This window comes from Aplidium turbinatum, chromosome 1 (genome assembly GCF_918807975.1).
Source record: "Aplidium turbinatum chromosome 1, kaAplTurb1.1, whole genome shotgun sequence".
In the NCBI taxonomy this organism is placed as follows: Eukaryota; Metazoa; Chordata; class Ascidiacea; order Aplousobranchia; family Polyclinidae; genus Aplidium; species Aplidium turbinatum.
In genome coordinates, this window is record NC_137472.1 from 60,110,651 (window position 1) to 60,122,650 (window position 12,000).

Below are 12,000 nucleotides of genomic sequence, written 5' to 3' on the forward strand. Positions count from 1 at the left end.
AAATCAGTTGAACCACAAAGAGGCAAAACAAGTTTGTTTTCCCAGCAGACTTGAATAATTGGATGAATTTGCTTGAGTAGTTGTTGCATTTTATTCTGCTTGATCTTGCAAAAACAATTTTTGTCATACCCTGTAGTAGCCTAATGTGTCTATTTACGTTAAATACTGTATATAGTAGGATAGCTGAAAATGTTGAATGTTAAGCTCCGGTAGCATTTAAATCAGCACATTAATCCATGATAATGGAGAAGTTGTATATCATCTCGGCAGTGTTAAATCTCAATTTACCTGAAAACATCTCAATGATGGTTTTCAGCTGCAGTATATACAATTAGGCATATATTGATAGTGGTTCAACTAACCCTATTGTCCGGTTCAACTTACCCCATGATCAGGGTAAGTTGAACCACAAGACTGATCATTTTAGGATTATATTTATGTACATAATAAAAGCTGCTACTGCAAATAATCTACTCGTAAACATGCATGATAGGTGTCACAAACTTGTGTCCAAGTATCAGGTCCTTAGTGCCAGTATTTTACGATCTGTGGCGATAATCGCGATAAACGGTTCAACTTACCCCGTTCTCCCCTACTCTCTTTTATCGTCATGTTTATAACAGCAACACAGTTCATGTGGCTCACTGGCTCAGAATTTAAATAGGGTTCAGTGGGGATAGTTTTTTATGTAGCTGAAATGTCGGTTTGTCCCAAGGGCAGATACGCATCGAAATCTCACTACCCCAGTCGTGACCTCAAGGTTTAATATAGCCTTCGACGGAACATAACTGAAACTTTACTGAAAAGATTATTCACAATTAAACGCGGTATGACCAAGCGCACACAAGAGCAAACCATCAAAATTAAGAAAAATCGATGTTTAGCATTCTCCGCCTTTCGTTAATAAACAACAACTTAACTTAAGCGTATGTTTCTGTTGTCATACAGGAATGGGGTTAAGCTGCCTCAAAATGACAGCGATCTCTAATTTCAGCCTCATGTCAAATGCACAATAGTTTCAGCATACGTCTTGCGTTACTTCTTCATATTTATGACACAAGAAAAGAAACACAATGTCTACAGAATAATAGATATATCAAAACAAAACCAATTGACAACGAATGATAGGCTATATGCGTAAAAACACAGAAGTTGGTCAGAAATTGGAAAAGTAGCACAGTTAATGTGGCAATTCATCAAAATTATCATTCCACTAAAAGAACAACAATCGGCGTTCCAACCTGCGCAACACATTGATTGAGCTCTAAAGTTATGGCAAAGCACCACAAACAATAAATGCAACACAATTCACTGATTAGCTCTTGTTCATCAAGAACCATCCTAGAGCAAACAACATCCCAACCGGTCGGTTAGTGATCGTTGTGTCCTCCATGAACGATTTCACGTCGGATCGTTTGAGATAAAATAAATCGATGAGCTCCCCCTCATGTTCGCAGCCCCCTCCGTCTGTGACCTGTGGAAGTGATTTCATAAGCTGAAGATAAAACTATGTAGGCTACTTCGCATCTTGGTAACTTGAACATGCTAAGAGCAAAGTTCATTGCAGAATGGGATGTTGAAGATATTACGTTCATTTACGTCCTTACGTTCATATTACGTCCTTACGTTCATTTACTGATTGACGTGCTTTTAAGTTGTCGGAGGTTGCTTTTTTAAAGTTTAATGTAGTTTAGTTGATGAACGTTTTATCAAAAAGTTGCCAGAGGTAAAGTAGTTTAACACTGTCCTCACCTTCATTTGATCAGTTACTTCTACGTAGTAGATGTGTTGAAGACTTCCAGCAACTCCAACTCCATTCCTGCATCAACAAACCAAGTTTTCATAACTTAACGAATGACCATGAAGCACAAACAGCAAGGAAAAATGGAACTGAAAACGCATTTCATCAGTTTTCGTTTTGGAGATTAACTCAATTTCTATCTTTAGAAACTTGTGCACTTAAGAATGCAACGTATGTAAATACTAAGTATACATTGCGAAATAAAGAACAGGTTACAACCGTGCTCGTTTAATATATTTACATCATTTCTGAAAGCAAGAAACAAGTCTAAAAACAAGGTCTGAAATAAACGCTTAACAATAAATCCTTTCACTCCAATGCCCAATTCCAGAAGCTCAACCATATAGGTTCCCATTTTACATCACTTCAAGATCACAGGACGACTATTAGTTGAGGTCATGTCAAGTTAATAACTGTTAGGCAAGTTGGCTATAAAATGACTATACTACTTGTACCATAAAACAAAAATGTCTACTAAATCAAATATTAAAAGTAAATTTATCCAAAAAGTGCAATATTTTACAAGATGTTTAAATTCGGGTGTCCACTTCAAACAATCTTTGATTCATTTTAAAATATCTGCTCAATAGAAATACTCAATTTGAACAATAAAGATAAAAGTCAGATGAGTGTCCGAGCATTTGCTTCACTGCAACTTAACACTTTCAGACCAAATCCATCACCTCGCTTTAGATATCAACTTCAGTTGATCGGTTGACACTTTATAGCCGGTTTCCTCCAACACTTCGCTTGCTGCTATTTCTTGCCAGTGACCAGGCCGATCAACCAAACCCGCACACAATTCATAGGTGACTCCATCAATACCTGGTACTACAAACGTACCAGCATGAGCACGAATATGTATAATTGTTAGAAACAAGTGATTTTTTCAGTAGGCCTACCATAAACATATGATTGATAAAAACGCATTGGAATTGGATTGTTAAATTTTATTCAAACAATGGCGAAATTAACGAAACGTTTTTACAGTAGGTAAGTTCTAATCAAACTGTTGCAGGCGTACCAGTGCCGATACATAAGAATTTGACTGCCCGTACGCTATTAGCTTTTAGGGGTGTGCGCTTGAGCAACGCAATTTCAGGACTGCACTTCATTCAGCGGCACCTAGTGAATGGAACAATTCTTCAGCAACAAGACTTTAATTTGTCAGTCCGAGGATAAAGATTCAAAATCAACCAATCCCATCAAACCTAGCTTGGAAATAATTTATTGAGTTTTGTTTTGATCAGAATGTGTTTTTCACCATTCTCAGATGGTTTTTCTTTCGCGACATAATTTCCGTAGTTTCTTATGACATTGTTAAAGTGATATATATATAGGAATATAACTTAACTTAATATATATGATATATATCATATATAACTTAATTTTTCAAATTGCAAAAAGGGGTCGAATGGATATATATATGTACATAAACGAAAGAAACAATTACTTTCAGACTCAACTGATGCAGATTCGGACAAAAGTGATATTACAAGTGTGAAAGTGTCTAGTGGTAAAAAAAAACATTTATTCAAGTTTTGTTCAACAATACGATACATCTCATTTAGAATTTGGCCTTATAGCAGCAAATGATACTTCTGTGCCGAAATCGCATATGTCGTTTGTTGAATTGGGGTCTGCTACTATTCGGTGAGTCCGATTCGGTGAGTTCCTAATCTCTAACCCTAAAACGGCAATGATAATTGGGCTACGTTACCAGATAATTTAAAAAAAAAATTGAAAAAATCACCGAATAGGGATCGGACTCACCGAATCGGACTCACCTAAACGGGCCATTCCGGTTGAATTGTGCTCTGCAATGACTCAATGAAACTTCACATCTATATATACAAAGCGCTTCTATTCCAAACATTAAATTAGAAGAATTTTTATTCCGTTGAGTAACAGGACTATATTAAATTAGAAGATAAGCGTTGGCCACAAATTAAGCCAAAAGATTTTTTTTTAAGGAGAAACGAATTAATAGCTGCACAAAAAACAAGTGCACAGACACACTCTTATAAATATAACAGCTTTACATGCAGTCTGTAAAGTAGGGCAAAGAATTGCAAATGCCCAAAAACTTCACGTTGATCAAATGTCAGGAAAGAACTGTGAATTTGCACATTGTAGACTTGTAAAACCAAGACTGGCGTTGTTATTGTCAGTATTTTTTGGCGCTTGAAATGTGTGACCGGTATGCCAAATGACAATAAGATTTCTGCCAGTACAGTCACTGTATTGAAAAGTTTGAGTAGCACTGCAATAGAATGTACAGTAACATCATTAAAACTTAAATAATCAGTTACATCCTGCTCACTATCACAAAGTGTTCTTAGCAAATTAGAATAAAAAGAAAAGTCTCTGAAAAAAATAAAACGATTTGAGCAAACGCAAAAATTAAGCATGTTCAAATCGTTCCTATATAATATTTATGTACATATACAATACATCACAGTATGTATATCAAGCCTTAAAGCAGACGGCGGCCATGGCCGCCAAGTAGTGCTTGAATGACCGCCGGTGCTACCTTCTCAGTGGGCCAAGTTTGGCCGCCGGTTTCTTCTAGCCAATTATTTAATTTCGCAATAGAATAAGCGTGGATGAACCATGGACTTCTAAATAGTAGCACCTGGACTGGACACGCAGTGACCAACATGAGGCCAAACAGTTGGTACAACAGTGGGCCAACAGCCAAGTAACTAACCCTGTTGGCCCACTGTTGGCCAACTGTTGTACCAATTGTTTGGCCACATGTTGGCCACTGCGTGTCCAGTCCAGGTGCTACTATTTAGAAGTCCATGGATGAACTGTCGAAAAAATGTAGTAGTAAAGAGTGACGCAGAATTAGGTCAGCGCGTTATAATCACCACTGTTGTATTGTGCAGGAACATTTGCTATATATCCAGCTGCGATCACCAGCGGGTCTGCTACTATTCGGTGAGTCCGAATCGGTGAGTTCCTAACCTCTAACCCCAACCCCTAAAACGGCAATGATAGTTAGGCTACGGTACCCGATAATTAAAAAAAAAATTGAAAAAATCCCACGTTAAGGGATAGGACTCACCGAATCGGACTCACCGAAACGGGCCATTCCGATCACCAGCTATAGCCTACCCGTGCACTCGCAAATGCGTGAGCGCATTCGGCCAACGCGCATTCATCCATTGTGCGCGAATAATAGCGTTAATTACCGTCACGCGACACACCAAGTCCCAGGTTTGCGATTTTTTGAATGATTATTATAGAGCAGTACCAGACGAACATAACTGAACAAAAACAAGACGAATTTTCCGCTTATTATATGATCTAGAATAAAATTTTTAAAAAACCTTTCGCGCATTTGCCTGTTTGACTAAGTCATGTTTGTAATTCCTGACATTTATTTTAACAAAGTGTTAATCCGAAATGCTAATTTACAGCGGCTGGCAATATTGTCGTTTTTATGTCGATGCAATGTTGTCGGACATTGAATCGTTGTTAAAAAGAAGAACTAAGTTAGTTGACATCCGAGGTTATGTGATTTATGTGCTTCAATGGTGACATCATAACGGTATAAATGGTCAGATTTTATGAAAGGCGGTTTTCGGTAATGCAGTTGAAACAATTTGATGTCGTTAGATGGTCTCGCAATGCCGGATTACAATCCCGATAAAGCAGTTATTGCTTGGTATAACGATTCTATTGCAGGACGTCGCCCAGACTTCAACAACGCTAAGTGATCATTTTAGCATTGTTGCAAGTTTAATTCTATTTACTTGTGCTATCGTTATTTGTATTTTGGCCTCCAAGCGCGCAGATTTGGGCCGCCGAGAAGGAGCTCTCGGTAGGCCACGATGGCTGCCGGAAAAAAATACGAGTTTTAAGGCCTGTATATACATACAACAGTATAGCAGATGATAAGAGCTAATCTTTAAATCTAATTTAAGTAATTATGATCATTAAGCCTAGGATTATATATATGTAGTATATACCGGTATACCTTCATTAAAGCATGTTATGATTGCGTTTAATTCTCAGCCTTTTTAATGAAATTGACACAAAATTCTAGTGTAGTATACAAACTTACAAAGACAGGTTAGCCGAATGAATGAACTTACTTTTATTTTCAAGTGCTAATTGTTCTGCACCAGCGCACCTTGACATGTACACAGCTAAATACAAACCATATGATTATCTTAAATGCCAAGTAGGTTAGGATTGAAACAAGTACCTACAACAGTATATAATATTTTATATAGTATAATATATATGATAGCCTACCATAAAACAATGAAAACTATTAATACTACAAAAAGTGCTCAATGCCAAGCAAAAAGGCAAAGCAGAGCGAATTAAATCAAATGTAGTTATTACTATCTGATAGCCTACCATATATATTTTATCATTGCAAAGGAAAAGTCTATAAAAATGTGGAAAAATCAAAGAGTGATATTAAAAACATATATGTAGCCTCAACAAAACTATTAGTTAGAAACCAATACCTTTCTCAAAAATGATATGATATATATATAACTATGAACTGCAAAAACTCCAAGTTAAACAGTGTTATGCAATTAAACAGCACACAAACAATAAAGTTGTTGCAACAACACACCTGGTCTAAATTGTCGCACAAGCACAATGCATTGTGATGTCACGTTGAATATCAATATAGCAACACTAAAAGACAAAACATATCATGAAAAAAATTTGACATGTCGAAAGATTTTGTGCAATCCATCCCTTAACATACGGTATGTAATTGAGTAATTTCTTTAAAGGAAATTTTGTGAATGCAGATGTTCAGTAAATTTTCACTTCAACATGCAATGTGTGATAGGCAACTCACACTCATTAGATTGTATAATGCCTACATCATGTAAACATGTTTCAATATTATTAAAAGTACCGATATATAATTGATGTCTACACAAAGCAATCGGATAGCCTACCGCACCTATTATGTGTCCTTATGTAATCCCATGTTTTCTGCACACCAGCCTAAAAACATCATAAAAATAGAGATTAATTTTTAAATTTGATAAGAACTTTATATTACACTTGATATTACATTACACTTATATTACAGATATCGACGGTAAAGACCTCAGAGTCATACGAAACCTCTATTGGGAACAAACGGCTGCAATACGTATAAATAACGATCTTAGCGAATTCAAATCGATACAACGTGGCGTCAGACAAGGATGTGTCCTATCTCCAGATCTTTTCAACGTTTACAGTGAGATGATTTTGAGAGACATCGAAAATATGAATGGAGTAAAGGTTGGAGGACAAAATATAACAAACTTGAGATACGCTGATGATACAGTCTTGATAGCAGAATCTGCAAACAATCTACAGGACTTATTAAATTCTGTTGTCAATAACAGTAAAGCAATGGGTTTAGAGTTAAATTCAAGAAAAACAGAATGCATGACGGTATCAAAAAAGAAAACTTATCCAAATTGCAACCTAACACTCAATGGTGTTACAGTGAAACAAGTTGATAAATTTAAATATCTTGGATATATTATAACTTCCGATGGCAAAAGTGACACTGAAATTAAAAAGAGAATCGCCATAGCAAAGGATACTTTCAGTAAAATGAGCACAGTCTTCAGGAATCGCAACATGACAATAAAGACCAAAATTAAAGTTTTAAAAGCATATGTAGAATCAATTCTAACCTACGGATGTGAATGCTGGACAATAAGTAAAGATATGAAGAAAAGACTAGAGGCTGCTGAGATGTGGTTTCTCAGAAGGATGTTGAGGATATCTTGGACTGAAAAGAAGAGTAATGACGAAGTTATGAAATTGGCAAATGCAGAAAGGAGATTAATAACAACAGTTAGAAGGCGTCAGATGCAATTTGTAGGTCATATTCACAGACATGGAGATTTGGAAAAATTAGCTCTATTGGGGATGATACAGGGAAAAAGAAGCAGAGGTCGACAAAGATTAACTTATTTAAACAGTTTGAATCAATGGGCCACAAACACAACAGTTAAAACGAACGATTTTATACGAATGGCAAATGACAGAGAAGTTTGGAAGACCATGATCGCCAACGTCTGTATCAGATCAGGCACATAATCATCATCATCATTACACTTGTGTAAGCCAACAATTTTGTTTTAAGCTCAAAGTATGAGTGCCATTTTAGAATATATCAAGGCCCCTACTTTTAAAAAAGCGTTAGTTCGTTTTACTAATTGGTTCTAGTTTTAAAATAGTATGATAATCAACAATAAATGAATTTTAAAATTGTTGTCTGTAAGCTTAATCCATATCTGCAAGAAATGTTGTCATTACCGGTAGGTGTTTTACAAATGACAAAACCATATGTTGAGTGCTATTAAACCAACACCTTTCACGCACCACACTATGCAGCAGTGGCGTATATATATTCAGGGTGTTCAAGATGTTCACTGAACACCTCAAGAAATCCAGAAAAAAAGAAAATTTCCATCGGTTGTCGATGTTCTTTATTTTCATTATATTTTAACATCTTGCTGCATGCTGATTGCTTTCTTTTCAATTGCAAAACTCATCCCCTTCTAATTTTAACACTCCAACGTTTGAGGTCATTGCCTTTAATTTTTTTCGGTCATTACCTTTAAGCTGGGTGTGCACTGACAGCTTGGCGAGTGCTACGGTATTTAAAATAAACAATTAGGAAAAATGACATCACAAGGCAGCAAAAACAGCAATGGTTTCAGTTCAGCCAGGCTGTTCACTCGCTGATCTCAACACCTTGGCACGTCATTGGAGGAATCCGAGGCAATAGCAAGTTTTAGCTTAAGTTGGATTAGAGTTTGAGGTGATCAGAATTGGAAACAAAAGATAAGATAAAATGTTTTTTATGCACCAAGTGCCAGTAAATTAGAACTAGCTTGTCTGAATCTGCAACAAAGCTTATGGCAACAGAAATGAAATAAAAATGCAAATTTAGAAAATGCAACTTAATGTTTGATATTATTAAGTCTTTTATTCAATAGGCGCTGTCAAATAAATACCTATTTTGTATTCTTCTCCATTCCGACAACATTATTTTTGTCAGTTCTGTTCATGTTCAGAATTTGTGCTAAAAATGCTCTCAGATTGCACCAAATTCAATGTTAATTTTAAAAATTTTCTGGGGGAGGCCCCCCAGACCCCCCGCTGTTGCTTTGCCGTCACTGAACACCCTGTCAAAGTGGTCACTGTACGCCACTATGCAGGGATGTTTACAACTTGATCGCAGAGTCAAAACAAATGAAATGCTGACTGTTAAATAACAATCTTATAAGAGAAAAGGCGAAACAGAGAATATCGAGTTGCATAACTTCCAACATCAGACAGTAATGTTTCTTGACATTTAAACACATGCATACCTGCATATAGTTTACCCTCATCGGTTTAATGTACTGTGAGTTGGCAGTGGGTTCTGTTGACAATATTTTAATGTCATCAATGGCAAATTTTAGTTTTGGCTGTGGACTACTCATAATGAATGCAAAATGTGTCTTAAGTTATTAAACTATGATTAAAGCAGTATGGTACAGTAATTCTTCTAAATAAAAATTAACTGCAAGTGTAAAAATAATCACAGTTAAAGAATAGCTTGAAATTTCTAACATTAAAACTTGCTTTGAACTTAATAAGCAGCAAGTGGTTCCTGATGCCCCATCCTGTAAGGACCATGTGCACCTAACTTAAGCAAATCCTAACCATCCTAACTTAAACAAATGCCAAACAAAACTTGTCAACAAAGAGCCTCCACATGAAAAAAGTCAATAATACCAGCTACCGCACAATATATAATTGCCTAGGCTACTTAACTAAGACCACATGGTCAGCTTCGCTAGGCTGCGATGCACATAAAAAAATCTGTATATTTCACCTTAGCTGATAACTTAGTTATGTACGGTACTGTACAAGCAACAGTTTTAACAACAGTTTATAGTAATCTTTTTAAATCTAAAAAACCCAATGCATGTGATAATGATAAGCTAGCCTACTCTATTGCAACTCAGTTTGCTTCAAAGTATAGGCTCATGACTCATGAGTCCAAACATCCATCAATAAATTTCTACAGCACTGTTGTGATTTCCAAGTATTATACTTACGAATATACTGTTTTATGTTAAAATGTTTTGACCTAAAAAATCTTCACTCTTTACAAATTGTCCACTCCACCCCCATACCTCAACAGTCAGCTAGATCATCTTCAGTTAAGCTTAAAATCTTAATACGGTAACTGTCTGTCCTGATAGCTCAGTTGGTTAACACGTAAGTTTTGCAACAAAGAAGCTTCAAGATCAAACGGCGCTAGTTTAACTCTCGGGGTGTACCCTTGAGCAACTCACGTTAAGGACTGCTCTCCATTCAGTGACATCTAATGAATGGAATAATTCCTGGCAACAAGAATTCAACAATCTGAAACTTTATGTACTCTGTTAATCTAGGTGACGGGGCTTGCATCACTGATTCAAAGCCTCTACAAGTGTGGAACACTACCAGGATTAACCTCTGCAAGAAGCTTTCCAAGTCCGAGGATAAATATTCAGTCAATTGATCAATTAATTATTGACAATTTTTTAAATAAAAACAAACTATTTTCCAAAAAATGAATTTGTCCAGTTACCCAATTAGTTGAACTGTGTATTTTTTCAAAAAAGGTTTATCAGATCGGCATGCATGTGGCATTGAATCCGCTCCTAAAACTGAAAAACTTCACAAATAGCAATTTAGCTTGGACACAACAACTTCAAATTTCCTGAACTAAATTATCTTCATAAGTTCATTTGGCAACATTTTTCAAGGAAGTTAGGGGAAAACCCTATGTAGAGTCTGGGCTTCCACTCATTATACTTTTTTTAATGTTGCTGAGGGATGCAGATGACTTGAGGTCTCATAAAATATATGGTGTGCATGAGTATTGAGTAGCCTCTGTCAGACTCTACTAGTGCTGTTACTATATGGACAGTGGTCAGTGGAATACCTGGACGACTGGTTTCACTGCTTTTTTTGAAATTTACAACTAGAGAGTTACCTTGAAATTAAAAATTGCAGAAATGCAAAAAATATTTTTCGTTTTTTCATAAATGTGTAGGGGTTCTATTTTTTTTTTCATTGAATATTTATGTTCAACAGCCCCTGATGACAACTCAACCGCTTCTGGCGCAACTACGCTCCGGTGACACAGAGGTAACGAAATGTGTCTCAAAGAAATGTTTTATCTGTGAGTTCGAATTGCAGAATTTAGAACACCAATTTTTGAATTCGTAAGTAGGCTACTTAGTTTAGTTCAGTTTGTTTATCTTTATCCTCCATTGCGGGAAAGCGGACTTGAGCGCTATGCATCGGTGTACGCCTTCCGACGTACACCTGACCCACGCTGCAGCCGACGGCAATGTCTGTTTCCGGTTGTCTACTTTACTTATGACTTAAATTTGGTACTACCCATTACTCGAAATCGATCACTGGGTAGAGGCAATTATCGTAAAGTTTCTTGCCTAGAGAAACAACAGCAAGTGCGGGTGACTGGAGTCGAACATGCAGGCTTTCGACTGTGAGCCCAACGCGCTAACCAATCGCCATTGCTGCCGCATTGCTGCCGCCATTGCTGCATTGGAATCAGATCGGTGCTGTAGAAATTCATTGATGGATGTTTGGACTCGTGAGTCATGAGCCAATTCTTTGAAGCAAACTGAATTGCAATGGAGTAGCTTATCATTATCAGATGCATTGGGTTTTCTACATTTAGGAAAAGATTAGGAAACACCAATTTTTGAATTTATTGAGTTTGGAATTAAAACAATATGTGTAAAACTTGTTTGTGTGGAGGTATTATGTAAAGTAGGGGAGAGTGGGGTTAGTTGGAAGGCGGGGTTAGTTGAAAAATTTTTTTTTTTTAACTCTTGATAATTTTTTTAAATATGTAGCCTACTGCCAACATGTGAAGTTGTTTATAAAAACACATAATCCATGTTAGTTTCGATTTGTTGGGTCAAGGTATGCCTGTTTGGCTGAAAATTTTGTATTTTCTTGCTTTCGAAGTAAAATTTTTGGCGTATTAAAAAACATCTCATGCGTCAATATCGTTAAAGATAGGCAAAAATTTTTGGTGTGTGTCAGCTGTAGGTGTTCTACAAAACTAAGAAATAAACAAATTTTAGTCCAATGCACCATGCTTGAATATTTTAGGAAAATAGTCTGTCATATGC

At 36.4% G+C, this 12,000-nt stretch overlaps 1 protein-coding gene across 1 annotated transcript; it reads right to left on the reverse strand.

The window, feature by feature from the left end:
* Positions 1 to 781: 781 nt before the first annotated feature.
* On the reverse strand, positions 782 to 9,354 carry LOC145773153 (uridine diphosphate glucose pyrophosphatase NUDT14-like). The gene is made up of 7 exons (XM_082584784.1): positions 9,166 to 9,354; positions 6,744 to 6,787; positions 6,402 to 6,466; positions 5,905 to 5,958; positions 2,485 to 2,632; positions 1,753 to 1,819; positions 782 to 1,474 (listed from the first exon to the last, which is right to left on the reverse strand). The coding sequence occupies exons 1-7, from the start codon at positions 9,277 to 9,279 to the stop codon at positions 1,316 to 1,318; spliced, it is 651 nt and encodes a 216-aa protein (XP_082440910.1). The 5' UTR covers positions 9,280 to 9,354; the 3' UTR covers positions 782 to 1,315.
* Positions 9,355 to 12,000: the final 2,646 nt, after the last annotated feature.

Coding starts and splice junctions, on each gene's coding strand:
- LOC145773153 (XM_082584784.1), bottom strand. CDS start 9,279: ATGAGTAGTCCACAGCCAAAACTAAAATTTGCCATTGATGACATTAAA. Junction 6,467..6,743: donor TACATAAGGACACATAATAG/GTGCGGTAGGCT, acceptor TTTGTCTTTTAG/TGTTGCTATATTGATATTCA. Junction 2,633..5,904: donor ATTAGCACTTGAAAATAAAA/GTAAGTTCATTC, acceptor GTACGTTTGTAG/TACCAGGTATTGATGGAGTC.